Raw genomic sequence first — 21342 nt, forward strand, 5'->3', positions numbered from 1 at the left:
TGAATATCAACTTGTTTACACTACTATTAAAAACGCACAACACTATTAATAAACATTAAAATATGCAGCAATCAACCAAAATAAGGAACCAAAAACCAAAACCAAAATTATTGTGAACTGAAACGAAAACCAAAGAAAACCAAAACAAAAATTTGGCTTGTTTGGATTTGTTCACTGTTGTATCTAGTCATCTAATCAAATTGTCTAGAGCCAAGTCAGATCATCAACATTCTAAATTTATAAATTTAGAATGTCAATAAATGTTCAAAATAGAAAAATTTTAATTTTCTGTTTTGAAAAGACAGGCTGCTGACTCTCCCAGTATCTCTTCACCATTCACCAAAGAACTTATGCTGATTGTTAAAGAAAGTCTCTGGAATTTGGTGGTGTGCATCCAGAATTTTTAATCCATTCTGTTAACAGGCACAAATGATCCTTGACTGTCATGTGTAAAACAACTCTAGAACATCTTTTTAGCTGGATTTTTAGGGCTTGTTCAAGGTGGGTGGGAGAGATCTTCTCAGCTGCTGATTTTCAAACATAGGGTACTTTGTTTTCCTTGGACAATAATGGTAAAAAGGAGATAAAGTGGCTGGTTGATTTCTTCAAAAATATTTTAAACACAAGTAGATTATCAGCAATGTTTAAACGGGAAAAATCATAGCCATTTTGAAATCTTCAAAATGGCTATGATTTTCAAGCTATAGGCCAATGTCTCTTCTTAGCATTTGCCACAAGTTGATAGAAAGACTTATTTATAATAGAGTTAACACTAATCTTCATTACTTTTCCACCTGACCAAGCTTATTTTAGACTGTAACAAAATTGTGAAGACTAGGTTCTTGTATTTTATATGAAGCAGGATTTGAGAAGTGCTTAAAAACTGGAGCTGTCTTCATAGAGCTTGCTGTGTCTTATGCACAATCCGGAAAAAAGGGATAATGTCCAAAATTACAAAATGTAACAAGGTGACCCACCTACTAAACAAGATGCTTTCTGATAGGATCACCCAGGTTATGATGGGTAACGTGAGTAGCAAACCTAGAAGAGTAAATAATAGCCTTCTCCAAGGATCTGTGCTCGCCCCATTGCTGTTTAATTTATATATAGCAGACCTTCCTCAAATGTGCTCTCAGCGGCAGTTCACCTATGCCGATGACTTTGCAATTACATTGCAACACACTAGAGTGGAGGTTTTGGAAAATATCTTGAATGGGGACATGTGCTTGCTGAGCCAGTATTTTAAGATATGGTGACTTGCACTGAGTATCGCAAAGACACAGTCCTATTGCTTTTCCTCATCTAGATAATAGTAGGGCTAACCTGACTTTAAATATTTCTTTAAATGGGACATTTTTACCTTACAATCCTAATCCCAAGTATGTTAGTATTATTTTTTAATAGAATATTATCATATACAGGGGTCCTCGAGTTATGTCGGAGATCCGTTCCTACGGACTGACGTAAGGCGATTTTCGATGCAAGTCAGAATTACCATAGCCTAAGTTACTTACCTAACCTAAAACACCCTAAAGTCATACGTATATATCAAGAAACAGAACTTTCCATCTCAATCATGAGCCTACTACGTTTTTTCATAATCACAGTCGATTTCATGGCTCCAATCCTTTCAAGGATGCGAACTTTATCCTTGATAATAGTCCCGACTGTGGTACGACTTAAGTTCAACGCGCGGCCGATGTTTGTTGGTGTTTCTCCCTTTTTTACCCTTTTAATAATGTCTAATTTCACTTCTAATGTAATGGCTTTCCTTTTCTTCGACACACTGCCATCGGAAGAGTCTGCCTTACATTTGGGAGCCATATTGAAGGGTTAAAAGTCACAAAAAAAACACAAACACAAAAGTGAGAAAGCGGATGTAAACAAAGCACGTGGTACCCAAAGAGTGTATGCTGGGACCCAAGCAATGGCACCTCTCCCAAACAAATGCCGCCGCGCTCACAAAACAAGTTCACCCACGACATTTGAATTTTACGTTGCGCTGCTTCAAGTTGAAATTTATTTTTCTAATTATTTATGGGATTACCGCCGTAAAGTCGAAACGACGCATGTCGAGGACAGTGTAGGTCGAGGACCCCCTTTAATAAACATCTTATGAACGTGGCTGCTAAACTGAGAACAAGAAATAGTATTCTTAGCAAGTTCCCAAGGAATGCAACATACAGGCTTTTAAATCAAATGTAAACAAGTTTTTCCTTTCCCGACCCACTACCCATATACGGTACTGACATACTGTAGGTTGACCAGCCAATCTCTCGTATATGGACCAAACATTAAAAAAAAATAAATTAAAAAAAAAGTTGGTTGGTGGACAAGGCTCCTGTGGTTTAGGAAGCTCAACATCCTGCAGGAGTTGAGCTTTCCTTAGCAGAGAACAAAGCAGCCATGGTTGATGCAGTTATTTTCTCCAGAAAGGGGAATGGGGATTTCTCCATCATGCAGTTGTGAGTCAGAAAACCAGACTATCTACCATATTACCAAGTGATTATTTAAAGCATTCTGAAGCAATCAGGAAGACTTTCTTACTGCTTCACCCTCTCTCTCTCTCTCTCTCTCTCTGTTCCACTGAAACTAAACAGAAGAGATTAAATGAAATTATCCCTTCTATGAGAAATAGTACTTTATCACACATTCTGTAAATAAATTTTTATTTTATTTATTTATATTTTACAATTAATTAATGATCTCTTGTTTAAAATTGTTTGGTTAAGATCTTAATGTATTTTAGATTGTGTCACTTTATATCATGTATGTGTAGTTTCCCCATTTTTATTGTTGAATCTTCTGGTTTTCTAATTACAGGTAGTTCTCACTTTACGAATTTTTTGTATCAGAAGTTTTATTTTAAATTTTGTGCAGCGAAGGCTATTAGGGGTGTACAGGGAATTATGCAATATGTAATGATGTAACTATCAGTTAGAACAAGCTGCAGTCACTCACGAGCTTTGGTGATGCGAGGTTGTTATTCATAGTTTTCTTCAGTTACACCCAATTTTTTACTTTGATTTCTGTAACCCTTTCACTTTTCCAACAATGTCAAAAAGAAGCAACAGCACAAAACCAGAAAATGAGCAAAAGGAACAAAGAAAAGCAATTACGTTAGAGAAAAAATATCAAATGGGTAAATCAATATAAAAAATCAAGTGGGTAGCACTGTTGAAGCTCTTCCTGAGAAAATTTCTCTTGCTGCTTCTACAGTTTGCACCATTTTAAAGGATAAAGAAAAATATTTGAAAGAAGTAAAAAATGTGCAATCTATACAGTCTACATGGTTGTGTAATAAAAAAAGAGGCAGTATAATTCCTCATATGGAAAAACTGTTAACTGCTTTGATAAGAGTTTTGGAAGAGATTCAACATTTTAGACTCAATTTGGGTAATGCAGAGTGCCTGGCATAACGTTTCCAAAACAAGTATGAAAGGAGTATGGCATAAACTTTGTCCTCAGTTTAATGATAATTTCGAAGGCTTTGAAGACCCAACAAAGATTGTTAATTCTGAAACTCAAGCGATCTTAGGTATGGTTAACCAGTTGCAAATGGAAGTTTCGGAAGGCGATGTTAATGAGCTGTTTCAATCTCACACCATGAACTCTCATCCATTGATCTCCTTGAATTAGAGGAACAAGAAAGAAATGAAGAAGATAACTCATATGAAGCTCCAACTCAGTTTTTCACTTAAAAAAGCCTAGAAGAAGCATTTAAACTTCTCGAAAAAACTGAAGCAATCTTTGAATCACAAGATTTAGACTTTGAATGATTTAGTAAATTTTACCTTTGAAATAAATAATAATGCTTCTGGCTATCGAGCTATTTTAAACGTAAAGAAGCAAAAGTCAACAAAGCAGATGACACTTGAGGCCTTCTTTGAAAAAAGAGATGCACCGAAACTTCCTAATATATCTCCTACTACCTCAACGACTGTCGATTCACCCAGCAATATAGAAATATGCTAATTTTTTTTTCAAAGTATCTTTTTTAATTTAAAATTTTTCTTATGCTATGTTTTTAATATGTAAATCTTTGGCCAGTAAAGTCTTTTCTTATCATTTAATATTCACTTTATATTTTATATATTCCTTCTTACGAATGTAACTCTTGCTTATAGCATTATTTCTAAGGAATAAACTCCTGCTTCTCGAATTCCGGATTTTCGAATGGTGGCCATGAACCAATTAATTCGTAAAGGCAGGAACTGCCTGTATTTAATTTGAAGGTCATACTGATGATGTTTTTTGATACTGGGGGTGAAAATTTTATGCTAATATAAAAATTACATAAGTTAAATCTGTGTTAAGTTTTATTTAATTATCATAGCTTACATTCCAATTCACCAAGTTATTGGTGGCTGGTCAGGAGAATAAAAATGACCATTAAAGAAATGGAATGCTTGTGAGGAATCCTTCACAGGACAAAACATGAAATAAAGTGATTACAAAACTAATCACTTCTATGTGAAGTGATTTCTGTGTGAAGGTGTGAAGTAAGAAACCTGAGCATGATAGAGTGGAAGGAGATAAGTAGAAAGATTTTATGGTGATTCTATAACAAGAAGAGTATTTAATGAGTGTGGGTGTCTGAATCTTGTTTCCTCATTGTGAAAAATAATGCTGAAGGGTCATGCTTAGTAGTTTTCTCACTTTTAATAATAGAATGACAGTTAGGTTTGATAAAGGGTATGGCTGTATGATGATACTGCTGGATTTTGCAGTGGTGTTTGGCAGGATACTACACAGAACTCTGGTACACAAATTGGAGTGAAATGGATATGAAGTTGGTAATATGGATACAAGAGTAATGGCTTATGAACAGATATTGCAGCATAGCACATGGAAGAACAGAATCCAGGTAAAAGCAAGTGGCTAGCAAAGCAGCACAAAGCTCTGTGCTCGAACCACTGCTGTTTAATTTGTACACAAGTGATATAGGAAATGATTTCAAGGGAAATATTCAGTTGTTTGTTGATGATAATTAATGAAGATATAAGTTAAAGATGAGAGTTAATTTTTGTGTAATAGTTAATGAAGGCAATGTAGAGAGCTTGTAAAAAATGATATAAATAGGATGGCAATATGGGCATAAGGTAATGGATGCCAGTTTAATGTGGAAAAGTATGAAATTATGCATTTTGGGGATGAAAGATTACAAGCTGTGTGCTACATTGATGGAACTGTACATACTCCAGGAAATCGAAGCTAGGGAATGAGGACGGTGGATACGGCATTTCAAATTCAGGTGGCATATTTGAAAAGCTTTCAAGGTAGCTCACAGGATTACTTGATTATTGAAGAAAACACTAAGAAGCAGATATAAGGAAGTTATCATTCCTCTTTATAAGGCTTTAATATAGTCACATGTAGGTTACTGTGCACAGGTCTTGTTGCCTGAGTTTCTTGTGGATAATAAGGAAGTGGTGGTGAGGATTCAGAGGCTAGTGATCAAGATGGCGAGTTCTTTGTGGAATGCCCCCCCCCCCAGGAAACAGTAAAGGTTTGTGGGTTTCAGAAGTTGATAGGCAAAAAAGTGGGGATATGATGGAAATGTTTAAGTTACTAAAAGGATTTTATAGAATTTATGCAGAGGAAATTTTTGAACACGTCTCTGGAGGAGCAAAATAAGGGATCATCCTTGGAGATTGAGTAAGCATGTGGTTAGCAAGGGTGTGAGGAATGTATTTTTTTTTTTTTTGCTTGGAGAGTGGTAAAAGAGTGGAATGGATTGCCATAGTCTGTTAGCAGTGCTTTTGTCAGTGAATGCATATAACCACCCAAACCGACACATGGATAAAATGTATCAGAAACATATGCTTCATATCCATATTATTTCAATAATATCCAAAGGTTATATTGACTTCAATAAACACTTCACATCCATGTAATTATAGGCATGTACAGACAGATGTAAAGGCCAGTATATCATAAATATTTGCAGGTAATATGAGTCACCCACAGTGAGTCTTCAGCTCCCATAGAGTTTCATCTGCAATATTTTATTATTCTAAGACACCATGGAGCCACAGACTCATCTCGGAGGTCCCTTTTGTCATACACAGAGCTCATCATACCAAGTCTCAAACACATTCTAATTCTCTGCAGACACCACACTCTCAGGCAATGCATTCCAATCACTCTGCCTCCAATTGGGAAGAGTGACCATGAAGTCTTGTTCTAGGAAGTTGCCAAGCGTTCTCTGTGGAGTTCTCTGTCAAGAAGGGGTTTATGTTAAACTATAAGGTGCTGATTATGAGAAACTCAGGAGTTATCTTGGAACAGTGCCATGGCTTGAGAAGCTACAAGGAAAGAATGTCAGCAGTGCATGGCAAGTAGTCAGAGATTGCTTGAGAGCAGTCTCAAGCAATCTCTGAGACTGCAGTCTCAGAGATTGTCTCTCAGTGCTCTGAGAGACAATGGTCTCTCAGTGCTCTGAGACTGCTCTGAGATGCAGTCTCAGAGCACTGAGACTGCATCTCAGTACAAGTCGGAATCCTCTTCATCATTCCCAGAATTCATTGTTTTATCATCACAGTTTTGGCAGTGTGTGTCCTCTAAATTTTAGATTCATATGCACCATCACCCCGCTAGTGATGGTGCATGAGGGCGCTAGTGGGTCAAGCGCTACGGACGTGTTTTGAAGAGCTCCTGATTCAGATAAGTTTTACTAGGAATAATTAAGTATATATGTGTAATTGTTTAAGTAAGAGCGACTGTAAACGTTGTACGCTACCGATATTATTAGTGTGGTTTTTTTTTTCTTGCTTGAACTAAATACGAAAACGTTAATATTAGACCTAGTAACCTGCAGAGAAAAAAAAAAATGGCGGCGGCATTGTCATTCCATGATTTTAATTTGGATTTCAGTCGGTTCGTTAAGTGTGAGGTCTGTTATATGTATTCCTTCGATTACATAAATGATTTGTGGATGTTTAGTGCGGATGGAAGAAGGGTGTGTGCGAAATGTGACCTGAATGAGGAATTGATGAATGCGAATATGAAGTTGATGACAGAAAGTGCTAGTACCGATTGTGTCGCGAGTGCACGTTTGAAAGAGAAGGATGGTGAGAAAGACAGGCGAAAAAATGTGAAAAAATCAGGAAAAAAGAAAAAGAGCGATTTGACAACCGTAACGGATGTTAAAAGGGACGAAAGTGAGGCGGAAAGAAACGAAATCGAGAGAACGAATGAAAGTAATTTGGAAAACAAAGATGGGATGCAGAATTTATGCTTGGTGAGCATATATTGTTGGAGGTGGAGGAAATAAGAGATCTGGGGGTGATAGTGGATAAGGATCTAAAATTTAGGAGACACATCGCCAAAATTGTGAAGACAACACAAAGACTTCTGGGAATGATGCGGAGGACACTGACGTGTAGAAGTAGGGAGATTCTTGTTCCATTGTATAAAGCTTTGATTAGGCCACACATGGACTATTGTGCCCAGATTTGGTCACCTGGTTTTCAGAAGGATGAAGAGATGTTGGAAAGGGTCCAAAGGCGACTGACTAAGGTAGTTTCTGACCTCTGGAATGTCGAGTATGAGGAAAGATTGAAAATATGTAATTTGCAGAGTCTAGTGGAGAGAAGGAAGAGGGGAGATATGATAGAGACCTACAAGTTGGTAAGGGGTTGTTATAGGATCAATGGTGGAGAAGTTCTACAGAGAATAGTGGGAGATCAGGGGAGAACCAGAGGTCATCCCTGGAAACTGTATAAAGAGGGTGTGAGTAGGGGAGTGAAAGGCAGGTTTTTTTCGTGCAGAGTTGTGAATGATTGGAATGCCTTGCCTGAGAGTGTGGTGTCTGCAAGGAGTTCAAATGTGTTTAAGACGTGGTATGATGAGATGTGTGTGAGATAAAAGGACCTCCTAGATGAGTCTTTGACTCCATGAGGTCTTGTTTAATAATAATAATTTTATCCTGAGAGTGTGGTGTCTGCAAGGAGTTCGAATGTGTTTAAGACGTGGTATGATGAGATGTGTGTGAGATAAAAGGACCTCCTAGATGAGTCTTTGACTCCATGAGGTCTTGTTTAATAATAATAATTTTAATAATAATAATACATCTTCACCAAGAGTAAATTCTACATTCCATCTTTGTTTATCATATTTTTGAAATCTTACATTTTGCAACATTGAACTGGGATTTACACTCCCATTCCCATTCACTCAGTCTATTCAAGTCTTCTTGTAAGGCCACAACATTTACTCTACTCCTCATAGTTCTTCCCAACTTTGCATTATCTGCAAAAAATTGAATATCCCCGATTCTAAACTTCCCCAATATCATCAACATACAGGTTAAACAGCAGTGGCCATAACACAACCCTCGAATCAAACCACTAGTGACTTTCTACTTCTGGGATATTGCTCCCTCACACACAACTTGTTGATACTTGTTAGACAGCCAGTCTCCAATCCAGTGCACTAATCTAATATTCAACTTCATCTGCTCTAGTTTGGTTATTAACTTATCATGCAGTAAGCTGTCAAAACCTTTGCAAAGTCTATACCAGTGTATATCTGTCTCCTGCATCCAGTGCTGTTGTCACCGTATTGTAATAAGTAAATAGATTACTAAAACTTGACCATGCCATCAATCAAAGATAATACCATTGTTGTCAACCTAATTCTGGATCCTAATTCTCATGAACCTCTCCAACACTTTAACTACAACACCTGATACACAGATTGACCTATAATTTGTTGTTTGAGTTCTGCCATCTCATATATGAAGCAGTACAATCTTGCCTTTCTTTCACTCCTTTGGAACATGATCCAATGTTCCAAAGGAGTGGAATGTAAGATTTTAAAAATATAAAAAACAAAGATAGAATGTAGAATTTACTCTTGCTAACTCAGAGTCACTCTCTCCTCCTCACTATCCACTACTCTTGAACTCTTCATGATGTCACATTCACAAGGATAAAAGGCCTTTATGAACTGCTCATTAAATATCTCATTCCTCCACATCAGTTGTCCTTATACCATTTTCTCCAAACAGTACTATCTTATCATAATCATTCTTATTTTTGCTGGCTACATACCAAAAGAACTCCCTAGGATTTTTTTTTTTTTGGCTTCTATAGTTAATTGCTCATACTGAATTTTTGCTACATCTATCTGTCACCTTCCTTGCCTCTTCTTTGTATTCCTCATGGAGTTGATTATTACTCTTATGCTGCATACATAATGCCTTTTTTCTCTGTATTGCATGCTTAATTCTTCATTCATGCTTGATTCTTCATTCATCCATTTCACACCCACTTTATTTAACTTTTGGAATACATTTAGGCATTACTTCTAGCAGATAGCTCTTGAATATCATTATTTATTATTATTATTGTTATTAACATTTTATCTCCATGATGTCAGAGACTCAGTGGGAGGTATTCACTATTGCATACAATGCTCATCGAACTGTGTCTTAAACTGATTCAATGTGTCCACATCCACAACACACTCAGGCAATGCATTCCACTCACCAACCACTCTCCATGCAGAGAACCCGCTTCTCACTCCTTTGCTCATACCCTCCTTATACAGTTTCCAACAATGGCCTCTTGTTCTACTCACCTCTCCCATTCTATGAAAAATCTCTTCCATGTCTACCTGATAACAACCCCTGACCAGCTTATTTGTCTCAATCTTATCCCCCCCCCTCTTCCTCCTATTCACGAGGCTTTGCAACTTTCATTCTCTCAATCTGTCTTCGTACTCCATATTTCAAAGACCACTGACTACCTTTGTGAATCTTCTCTGTATCCTTTCCAACATATTCATCACCATGAAAACCTGGCGACCAAATCTGTGCACAATAATCCATATGAGGCCTGACCAAGGTCTTATACAATGGAATCATAACCTCTCTATTTCTGCATGTCAGGGTTCTCTGCATCATTGCCATTATACGATGCGATGTCTTCACAAACTTGTGCAGTGTGGCTCCTGAATTTCAGGTCTTTGTGCACCATCACTCCTAGATCTCTCATCTCCTCTACATCTGTTAAAGTTTCCCCACCAAGTGTATACTTTGCATCCCATCGTTGTTTACCAAATCTAAAAACCTTACACTTGGCAACATTGAACTGACAGTTCCACTTACCTGCCCATTCATGCAATCTATTCAAGTCCTCTTGTAAGGCATTAACATCAGCCTGACTGTGCATTGCTCTCCCCAGTTTGCATCATCCGCAAACAGCTGGATATCACTAGTTAAACCCAACCCAATATCATTAACATACAAATTGAACAACAACAGCCCCAAAACCGACCCCTGCGGCACACCACTGGTAACCTTTCTCTTTTGAGATACTGCACCTTGGACAAGGGAGATGCATGTACAGTAGTGTACTTGGATTTTGCAAAGGCTTTTGATAGACTGCTACATGACAAGCTCTTAAATAAATTGAAACAGATGGGATTGGATAACAGACTTCTGTACCTATCTGACAGCCAGTCACTGATCCAACACAGAAGTCTGTTATCCAATCCCATCTGTTTCAGTTGTGGCAGTCTATCAAAAGCCTTTGCAAAATCTAAGTGCACTACTGTATATGCATCTCCCTTGTCCAAGGTATTTGTCACCTTGTTATAGTACATAAGTAAGTTAGTGAAACATGATCTCCTCTTAACAAACCATTGCTGATAATCACAGAGAATACTGCTGTTATCAACCCATTTCTGTATCCCACTTCTCACCAATATCTCCAAGATCTTCATCACAACTCCAGATATACAGACCGGCCTATAATTTGAAGCTACAGTCTTATCACTGCCTTTATGCAGTGGAGCATTTTTACCTTCCTTCTACTCCCTTGGAACTTGTGCTGTTACAAAACTCTTATTAAACAGGCATGCCAATGCCACTGCCAGTTCCCTTGAACATTCCCTTAAGATGTGTGGTGATATGTCATCAAATCCTATCACCTTATTAACATCAAGGTTATTTATTTCCTCAAATACCTCCTGCTCACTCACAATTAAGCTATCCTCTCCTATGTCCTCTACACTTAAGTTCTTCATGATTTCACCCTGATCAAGATGAAACACCCTTATAAATTGATCACTGAATACCTCAACAATGTCTTCTGCAGCAGTTACCATTCTACCACTTTCATCCCTTAACTTCATCTTTCCATGATCATTCTTCCTTCTACTTGCCACATATCTAAAAAACTCTCTAGGGTTTTTCTTAGCCTGATTTGCCAATTTCTGCTTTTGTTTTCCTTACTAACTGAGTCACTCTCCTGACTTGTTCTTTATATTCTTCATGTGACTTATTACCATTATTTATCTTGTACTTCCTCAAATGTACTTTATTTTTTATGCTTAACACATTCGCTGCCAACTACGAGTATACCCGTAGTTGGTATATGAGCATCACAAGCCAACTACGAATATACTCGTATGACGCTTACCACTGGCAACGAAATTACCCGTACTGACCTTGAAGAAGTCTCTTTTTCAACATTATTATCGCCCTCTTCATCACCATTTGAGCTGTTTTCCTCCCAATCACTTCCACACACACTCTGAACATTCGCACAATCTTCAACTGCCATGTCAATTACTACAGCATGTTCGCTACTCATATTTAAACTCTTGTTTAAGCAAGCCTCATGGTCCATCATATTATCTCATTTCCTACCCACAATATCTTCCCACACATGCATACTACATTCTTGGCACCATACCATTTTTGAAAAATCTGTGCTGTTTACTTTATTTGTCTTTGTGCTGACCTATGCAATGATTTGCTTTCATTTCCATGTTGTATAAGGTGCTAACAAAAACAATGAATTTATGGTAATATCACCTAAGAAGTTTATCTAAACCAGTGGCGGCCGGCGAAAATTTTAAGTGGAGGGGGGGGGTGCTGCATATAAAAAAAAACTCTTTTTTCTTAATCAGTAACGAATTTATTAATAAATAAATTTACATAATAAAAATTGCTTTATTAAAAATATTTCATCCTCACCATGAACAAACACCAATAATAAAAGTTTTGTATCAATAGCAATGACAAACGCAAACGAATATGAGCGTTAGATCGCAGTGCATTTGTTTCGTGTAATGATAATTGAAAAAATATAATTCTTTTCATATTTTCAACAGTGACACTCATCATAATTCAGCCTTGTATCTATAATAAATAAATAATTATATCTTATTTTAACAAAATAAAATAAGATTTACAAAAAATAGTTCACCATGAACAAACACGCACCAATAAACGTTTCATATCTCACAGAAATAATGTGTGCAAGCTTATGATACACTTTCCAAGCGGCAGTGTATCTAATGATGTAACGTGCAATGACAAGCACAAACGAATATCGGCGTTAGATCGCAGTGCATTTGTTTCGTAATCTAAAGCGTTAATTGAACAATTCCAATTATTAGCTATTCAATCAATGTCAAAACATAAGCTGTGCAGACAAAATTTAATTTTTTCATTTTTTCCTTGGGGGTGCTGCACTGTCGCAGTGCTTATGTACGAGCTGCCACTGATCTAACACACGATGACCAGTGTTAACTCACGTCGTTTGGTGTGATCCTGATTTTTCCTGATAATTATGATAATCGCACTTGTCATAACATTAGGTTTATTTATACATTTATTTATTTATATGTAATTTCTTGGCTGAGATAGGAAAGAGTTTAAAATTCTGTAGACAGTAGGCATTATGTCATTCATGAGTGAGTCCTCAAAGTTACTAAATTGCTGATATTTTACCTTAGAGGTATTAATTTTGTTTTTTGTTTTTTTAGGACCAGAAGAAGAAAAGATTTTGGGCTCAATTCTTCTTCCAAGTTATAAGATCAATCCTTGCACTGCAGATGACAAGATTTCCAGAAAGTTTGCTTTTAAGGTATTTAAGAAGTGGCTCTTTCTTCCTTTTTCTTTTACAGATCAATATTCATTGAAAAATTATATTATCATATCTTAATATATTATCATAAAATTATCGTATATGAAATGATTACTATATTCTCTGTACTTTTTGAGGGTGCATATCAAGGAAATGATGATGATGATGATGATGATAATGTCAATTTTTTTTTTTATTTGAGAACTCCATTTGTAAGATATTAAACATTAAATATGCTTAGATTAAGAAAAAATAATAATAATACAGATCCTAGAGATGGCCTGGTGCTATAGTTTCAAATTTCAGTGTGCATGGATGTTTGTGAATGCCGTAGGTTGTAGAGGAATTTCTTTACCTAGTGTGAGACTACCACTCTCCTTGGACTTCAGAAGTAGCATTAAAAAAAAGTACAATGTTTGGTCTCTAGAGCAGGTTGGTTTTCTGAATTATTTAACTTGAAGCCCACCATGGTTAGACTACAGGTTAAATAATTCTGCTATCAACCATGGTTATCTTAATACAATAGGGTTAGCATACTAATACTAATGTTCTATAGGTTCACAATCTTTTTATATATGCAGTTATCATTTAAATAAAATAAAAATGCAAGGATGTCAAATCATTGATACAAGTTGTTATAAAGTAATATTCAAAGGACTTCTGGATGGAACCCAGTGAAATGCTACTATCCACCATTAGTTGAATTTTGTGTTAGCTATGAATTTTCACCTTTTATTTCCAAGAATGCAGATGTTAAATTTAGTATTAACAATATTATTAGCACCAAAGTGCAGTCAGAAGCCATGCTTTTCAGTTGGAAAGAAATGGAGTCCTTTTTTTTTCCTCCCTAAAAATTGAGGATCTCATCCCCTTCCTATTCCTTTAGAATAGATATACTGGATAGGAAAACATGTGCAGCTGACGCACATACACATAGCAGACTATTGAGATAGCCACTTTTTATATATAGCACTTAAAGAACAAATTATTCAGCTACATTCAAGATCTTGCTCTCTGTGGATCACTTTGAGAACACAGTTTAGATATCCCTGTCCAAAGGATGTATTACCTTCCTGCAGTTTGGAGAGTCATTTCTTTGAGACCCTGTTATGGATTGCATGGTTATCCCAGCTATCATTTTGTGAAAAAATCATCTATATTATTGTCTGCTTTTGTAGACAGATCTACACTTTACATCAACAGCATCTTTCAAAAACATGCTTTCTGATCTTTGTCCTGCAGGTATTGATCTCAAAATTAGTCTAGATGTTTCTCCACTGTTTACCAGCATACCTCGGGAGGATGCTCTAAATTTACTAGAATGAAATTTCTCACATGATATCAAATTCAGATTTCTGATACATTAGTTATTTTAGCTGTCAAAAAAAAACAAAAAAAAAAAGCAAACAAGTTCTATAGGTTGTAAACCTATAGAACTTGTTAGAGGTGAATGATATTTCCTTCTTGTAAGGTTTTTCACCTCACAAAATGGGCATATTGGTCAGAAATGCACATGCATTAACAAACATACTGGCATTGTAGCTTAAGTTGCTTTGGCTGTAATTCCCAACGACACAACACAAAATAAGAAAATGGAAGGAATCTGAATAGGAAGCCAGTTCAGTGTTTTGTTTTTTTTTAATTAACAACTTATAACATAATTACAAATGTTTCAATTTGTGTCTTGCAAACCATCATCTTAATAATGGAAATTCAAATACCATGATTTACTTGCTGTGAATAATGGTTATCTTTTCATATTTAGATGCATAAATGCTAGATCATAGTGTGTTACATTCTTAGAAACTAATGTGTGTTGTGTGTGGTCCATCATTGAGGCTGAAGTTGAGACACTGAGACACTGAAGAAGGATTTTGCCACTTTCTTTAAAAAAAAAAAATTGAATTTGTAGATGCTTCTGTGTAGAAATATTACATCATTCCAAAGAATCCCGTGGCTAGTGTTATTAATAGTCTGCAAGGCCTGACTTGTGACATTTACTTAATTTCATGTAAGATCGATGTTCAGAAATATATTTTGCAATAGAATGGTAATAGATCCACAGTAGGATAAGTTACATTTGCAAGAGGTTTGATTGGCCTCAGGAAGCAACAAGGTGTGCACTTTGTCTTTTGGAGAAGGTCAAAGTAGTTGGTTAATATGTTTGGTTGATAAGTTTGTATATGACTACAAGCTGAAATTTCTGAAGTAAATGAGAAAAAAAATTCAGAGGCACCTTTAATATATGGAGTGGGAAGCCTATGTAAGTCATTTCTTCTCTCAGAATTAGAAGAAAAAACAGTTAATTTTGTGTATGATTTTTGGTTTGTAACTGTCGAGAGAGAGGAGGTTAATAATAATAATAATAATAATAATAATAATAATAACAGTACAGATTTCTTGCTGAAGAGATGCTTTTGAAGAACAGGCAAAACTTTTGATAGCATTGATTTGATAAAGGATGATGTGATGATGATGTGAGTATAGCAGCAAGAGAAATTAAGTTTGCGGTATAGCATGGTGATAGAGCCATTTGCTTTTTATTTAATAGGAACATTTAGAAATGATTAAGTACCATTTGATTATTTTTCTAGGGTGAATTTAATTCTGGGCTGTAAGGCATTAATTCTCTTTAGGAAGACATCTAATTCTTGCTATATATTTTTCTGCATGCTAGAAATGTCATTGATATAATGGATCCAGAGATAGGGTTTGCAATTTACAGCAGACATTTTTTCTTTTAAAAGTTTTAAATAACAGTTAGCTAGAGTTTTAAATAGTGAGGAGCACATGGCAATGTCTTCATTTTGCATAGTTTGCCATTACAAGTAAAATATCCCAAATTCAACCTCAGTGTACATACAGGAGGATAAATCAGGTAATGGATGAACAGCATCATTAAACAGGAGTTGCAGAAAAAGAAAAGTTGTGGAGGGAATATAAAGAAAAAAGTGATTAGCATACTCATAGCCAGCACAAGGCATAGGCAAGAAGTGTAACATGTACTCATATTACTGGTAAGGAAGACCAAAGTTAATTATGAGATGAAGCTAAAAGAAATCCCAATTAGTTCATTCAACGAGTGTGGCAAATAAAAGGAAGAATGGCTGTGGAAGGATGACTTTAATGAGTGTTGGTGGCAGGAACATGCCAGAAGCAAATGAAATAGTGGAGTTACTGAGTTTTGCAATTTTGCAAGCATGTACCATCCAGGTGGAGATATTCCAATGCCAAATGTAGTATTGACTGATAGAAGAATAGAGGTAGATGAATTGGAGGTGCTTCTGATATTGCAGAACCTCAATCCTCAATGTAAAAACAGCCATGGGATTAGATGACATATCAGCATGGGTATCATGAAAATATGCAAGGGAATTGGCACCTCCTCTGATCAAGCAGTTTAATTTGATCTGGCTATTATTATTATTATTATTATTAACACTAGACCTCCATGGAGTCAAAGACTTATTGTGGGAGGTACACACTGTTACACAAAAAGTCCATCAAACTGTACTTTAAACTCATTCAATACATTTGCATTCACCACATTGTCAGCCATTGCATTCCACTCATCAATCACACTCCATGCTCACACTTTCCTTATACAGCTTTCATGGGAATTCCCCTTTTTTTTCTTTCACATTAACCCGGTAACAACCCATTACCAACTTAAATGTCTCAATCATATGATGTGTGGCTATTAAATACTGGTTGCAAAAATGTGATTTATTATTACAATTGTACAACTTATTGATATCCCCTTCAACATACTCCCCTCCTCTATCTACACACACTTGCATATGAATTTTCCATTGTTGGAAGCAGTGCTACAAGTCATCAGGTGTTATCTGCTTCAGTAGCACTGCCATTTTCTCCTTTACCTCATCCATTGACTGAAAATGGGTGCCCTTCAATGCAGACTTGCAGGAGAAAATCATCACATGTGATGAGACGTGAATTTTCCAGAATCCAGAAACAAAGAGACAATTGATGCACTGGAAAATTCCCACGTCACCGGGAATGAAAAAAGCAAGAATGAGCAAATCAAAACTGAAGGCCATGCTGATCGTTTTTTTTTTTTTTTTTTATATCAATGGCATGATAATGGTTGAATGGGTACCAGAGGGTCAGACAGTTAACCAATATTATTACCTTGAGGTTCTGGCCAAGCTGAGAGAACGAGTGAGGAAGAAGAGACCTGATCTGTGGAAGAACAGTGCTTGGATTCTCCATCAGGACAGTGCTCAGCCCACAGTACACTGTCTGTAAAGCAGTATCTGGCTGATAAGAAGATCCCAGTGTTGGACCATCCACCTTACTCACTGGACTTAACTCCGTGCAACTTTTACCTTTTTCTAAAGTTGAAATCCGAATTGAAGGGCACCCATTTTCAGTCAGTGGATGAGGTAAAGGAGAAAACGGCAGCACTACTGTAGCAGATAACATCTGATGACTTGCAGAACTGCTTCAAACAATGGAAAATTCATATGCAACAGTGTATAGATAGAGGAGGGGAATATGTTGAAGGGGTTAACAATTAAGTTGTACAATTGTAATAATAAACCACATTTTTGCAATAAATTAAGGCATACTGTAGATAGTTTGTGGAATGGTAGGAAGAGTTCTGTCTGGGTCATCTATGCGACAAATGGAGAAAAATTGATGCCAAGAGGTCTGTCTTTACTTTGGGAGATGTTGCCATTGTACTATCAGGATGTGAGAGAGGTGGAAACATGGACAAACAGAAGTTGCATCCCTTGGCAAGTGGCCAGAAAGTACAACTACCATTAGGACAAGAGATAAGCTTAGTGCATTTGGCCCTTACTGGCCTAGCCTCTCACCACATAGTTGTAATGTACGCTTAGTGTGAAGCTGGAGTTTTTGACTGGAAACATTGGGTGTAAGTTGAATTTTGTTGAGGATTTTGAGTGGGGTAGGGAATAAAAGCACTTATCCCAGTGAGAATTATTTCTATTATTAGATTACAGAGTAGATGTAGGATCAGAAGCAATAATCAAACTATGGAAATGAGTAAAAGTCCTGAAGGTTATCCCAGTTGATACTGTTGTAGTGCCAGGATCAGAAGCAATAATCACACTATGGAAATGAGTAGAAGTCCTGAAGGTTATCCCAGTTGACACTGTTGTAATGACATAGGATATCAGGCTATGAATGACTGGGAGAAGGTCCTATTTGCCTCTTTCCAAGTCTGACCATAATTTTGTTCATGTCACTTTTGTTACAGATAGGACCTTCTCTAGTTTGGTCTGTAAAGTTGGAGAACACAAAAAGTGACATGAAACATATAGTTTCAGAAAATATCTCTGCATGAAACTTGACATTATAGGTATTCAAGAATGCATAAGCAGGACTGATTTAAGGTCCATTGAACAGAGTAGAAGGGAAAAGTTTAGCAGCAAACAAAATTGTTTGCTGCCCAGATGGCAGAAAAAAACCTAGAGAAGGAGCAAAATACAGGTGGATAGATACAGTGAATAATGCTTTAGAGAGACTGAAATTTATTATTATTATTATTGTTGTTCTGGGCAACTCCAAGGAGTCGACAGACTCATCGAAGGAGGCCCTAACATCATGTCAAGAATAACTATTCGACATTGACACAGTATCTATCATACCTTGCCTTGAACTCATTCACGGTCGTAGCACCCACAACAGACTCTGGAAGCTTATTCCACTCATTCACCACTCTCCAAGTAAAAAACCTAGCTCTAACTCCCTTGTCAACCACACTCTTGCCCAGCTTCCATGCATGGCCCCTAGTCCTCCCACCACCTGTCATATTTTCAAAAATATCTTCTGGATCAATCTTATAGAAACCCTTCAGTAATTTGAATGTCTCAATCATATCACCCCTCCTTCGCCTATCGTCCAATCTCTGCAACCCACAACTCTTCAACCTATTTTCATAAGGTTCATTCCACAGACCTTCTATCCTTCTATCATCTTGGTCACTCATCTTTGGATCCTCTCCAGTTCCTCCCCATCATGAAGAAACCCTGGTGCCCATAACTGGGCACAGTAGTCCAGATGGGGTCTTATCAAGGCTTGATACAGAGGAACAACAACTTGTTTGTCTCTGCATGTTAAAGTATTTTTCAGAAGCCAAGTGATTTGATGAGCTAATTTAGTCACTTTTGCAATGTGCCCCCTAAACTTCATAAGGTTCATTCCACAGACCTTCTATCCTTCTATCATCTTGGTCACTCGTCTTTGGATCCTCTCCAGTTCCTCCCCATCACGAAGAAACCCTGGTGCCCATAACTGGGCACAGTAGTCCAGATGGGGTCTTATCAAGGCTTGATACAGAGGAACAACAACTTGTTTGTCTCTGCATGTTAAAATATTTTTCAGAAGCCAAGTGATTTGATGAGCTAATTTAGTCACTTTTGCAATGTGCCCCCTAAACTTCAATTCCTTATCCACCAACACTCCCAAATCCCTGGCCTCATCAATCTCCTGGAGTATGGTTCCACCAATGCGATATACTGCTGCTATTCTTTTCACCCCAAAGTGCATAACCTTACACTTTGCCACATTAAATTGACATCCATTTTTCCTAGCCCAGTCCTCTAATCTATCCAAATCATCCTGTAAAATTTTGACATCCTGTGCACTCACAATTGCTCTACCCAACTTTGCATCATCAGCAAACAAGTGAACACTTCCTCTCAAATCCTTTCCTATATCATTGATGAACAAATTGAAAAGCAGTGGTCCAAGAACAGAGCCCTGCAGCACACCACTAGTCACAAGCCGTCTTTTAGACTCCACTCCTGCATAAACCACTCTCTGGTATCTCTCCTTCAACCACCCTCCTATCCATCTCACCAACCCTATATCTATCCCCATCTGCTCCAGTTTACTGATTAGGGTCCCATGTGGTATCCTGTCAAAGGCCTTGGCAAGGTCCAGTAGTATCACTGTAAACCCATTACCCCTATCCAGTTCAGCCGTCACTGTGTTATAAAACGTGAGCAAGTTACTGAGGCATGATCTACCCTTCACAAAACCATGTTGTCCCCCATACAATATCCCATTTTCATCTATCCAATCCTGTATTCTTTTCTTGACTAATTTCTCTAAGACCTTGACAATGATTCCTGATATGCTAATTGGTCTGTAATTTACAACAGCAGTCTTGGAACCACCTTTATGCAGTGGAACTATTTTCCCCTCTTTCCACCCCCTCGGGACTAACCCAGACCCGAGACTCAAATTAAACAAAATGGTCAATGGTACTGACAATTCTTTAGCTGCTTCTCGTACGACATGAGCTGGTATACCATCCAATCCAATCCCACGAATGTATTGACATTGAGGTTATGCAATAGACTACTCACCTCCACTTCATTCACCACAATTCCCGTATAATGTACTGGTTTATTCGTTTCTGCAATGTCACCACCTGGATGATATATACTTGCAAAGTGCTCACTCAGTAACTCAACTATAACAACTGATTCAGTTACCTCCCTACCATCGGCATTCTTTAAAATCATTCTGCCATGTACATTTTTCCTTTTACTTGCTACATATCTAAAAAACTGTTTCGGATTCTCTTTAGCCTGCATGGCCAATGTTCTTTCGTAATCCTTTTTTGCTTTTCTTACCACACTTGTTATTACCCTTCTGGCCTGTGCTTTATACCGTTCATGTGCCTGCCGGTCACCTTTCTCCTTAAATTCCCTCCATAGTTGTTTCTTTTTTTGCAGCTCAAGCTTAATGGTGTTATTCATCCATTTAACCCCTACTTGATTTAATATCCGGACTCTAGGTATACAGTCAGCCATTGCTTCATGCAAGCACTTCGTAACTGCCTCCCATGCACTATCAACCTCTAGTCCTTGCAGTTGTACATGCCATGGCACTGAACTAATCAAACTCCTAAGCTTGTCATACTTTCCAGCCCGATAATTCCACATGTACCCTGTATTCATTGAAAATTCCCCACCTTTAGCCACCTCCCAAGTCAAAACCCTGTGATCACTCTCACCAATTGGTGGCAATGTGGTCATATTTGTTACAGCCAAATCCTCAGATGTAATTACTAGGTCAAGCACTCTCTGACCCCTAGTATTTATCATTACATGCTGTCGCAGATAGTTATCCCTTAATAACCGCATAAACTCCAATTCCTTCCTCCCATGTGTCCTCTCCTCACTCCAATCAATGCAACCATAGTTGAAATCTCCCATAATAATTATCCTCCTTCCACTCATTTCTTCTATTTGCTTGTGCAAACTGTCACCCCATCTTTTCCATCACCTGGTCTATAGCAGCACCCAATTGTATATTTAGTTCTGCTAGCCACAATCTCACACCAAATGGCCTCAAATGTGCTCTTTTCTCTATCCTGCAATTCAACTTCTATTCTCCTTGGCTGTAGCTCATCAGCTATCATCAACAATACTCCTCCCTCCATTTTATTCTCCTGGTC

General features: G+C 37.3%; 1 protein-coding gene across 1 annotated transcript in view; it reads left to right on the plus strand.

Moving 5' to 3' along the window:
* The window catches only part of LOC150092814 (uncharacterized), a 740966-nt gene that overhangs the window by 187613 nt on the left and 532011 nt on the right, over nucleotides 1-21342 (plus strand). Inside the window, exon 6 of the mRNA XM_090414287.1 lies at nucleotides 12784-12884. Coding sequence (XP_090270413.1) covers nucleotides 12784-12884 — 101 coding nt within the window. The remainder of the gene's footprint in view (nucleotides 1-12783; nucleotides 12885-21342) is intronic.

The sequence above is a fragment of the Typopeltis vanoorti genome, chromosome 25 (genome assembly GCF_054136105.1).
Source record: "Typopeltis vanoorti isolate ZY-2024b chromosome 25, IOZ_Tvanoo_1.0, whole genome shotgun sequence".
Lineage (NCBI taxonomy): Eukaryota > Metazoa > Arthropoda > Arachnida > Uropygi > Thelyphonidae > Typopeltis > Typopeltis vanoorti.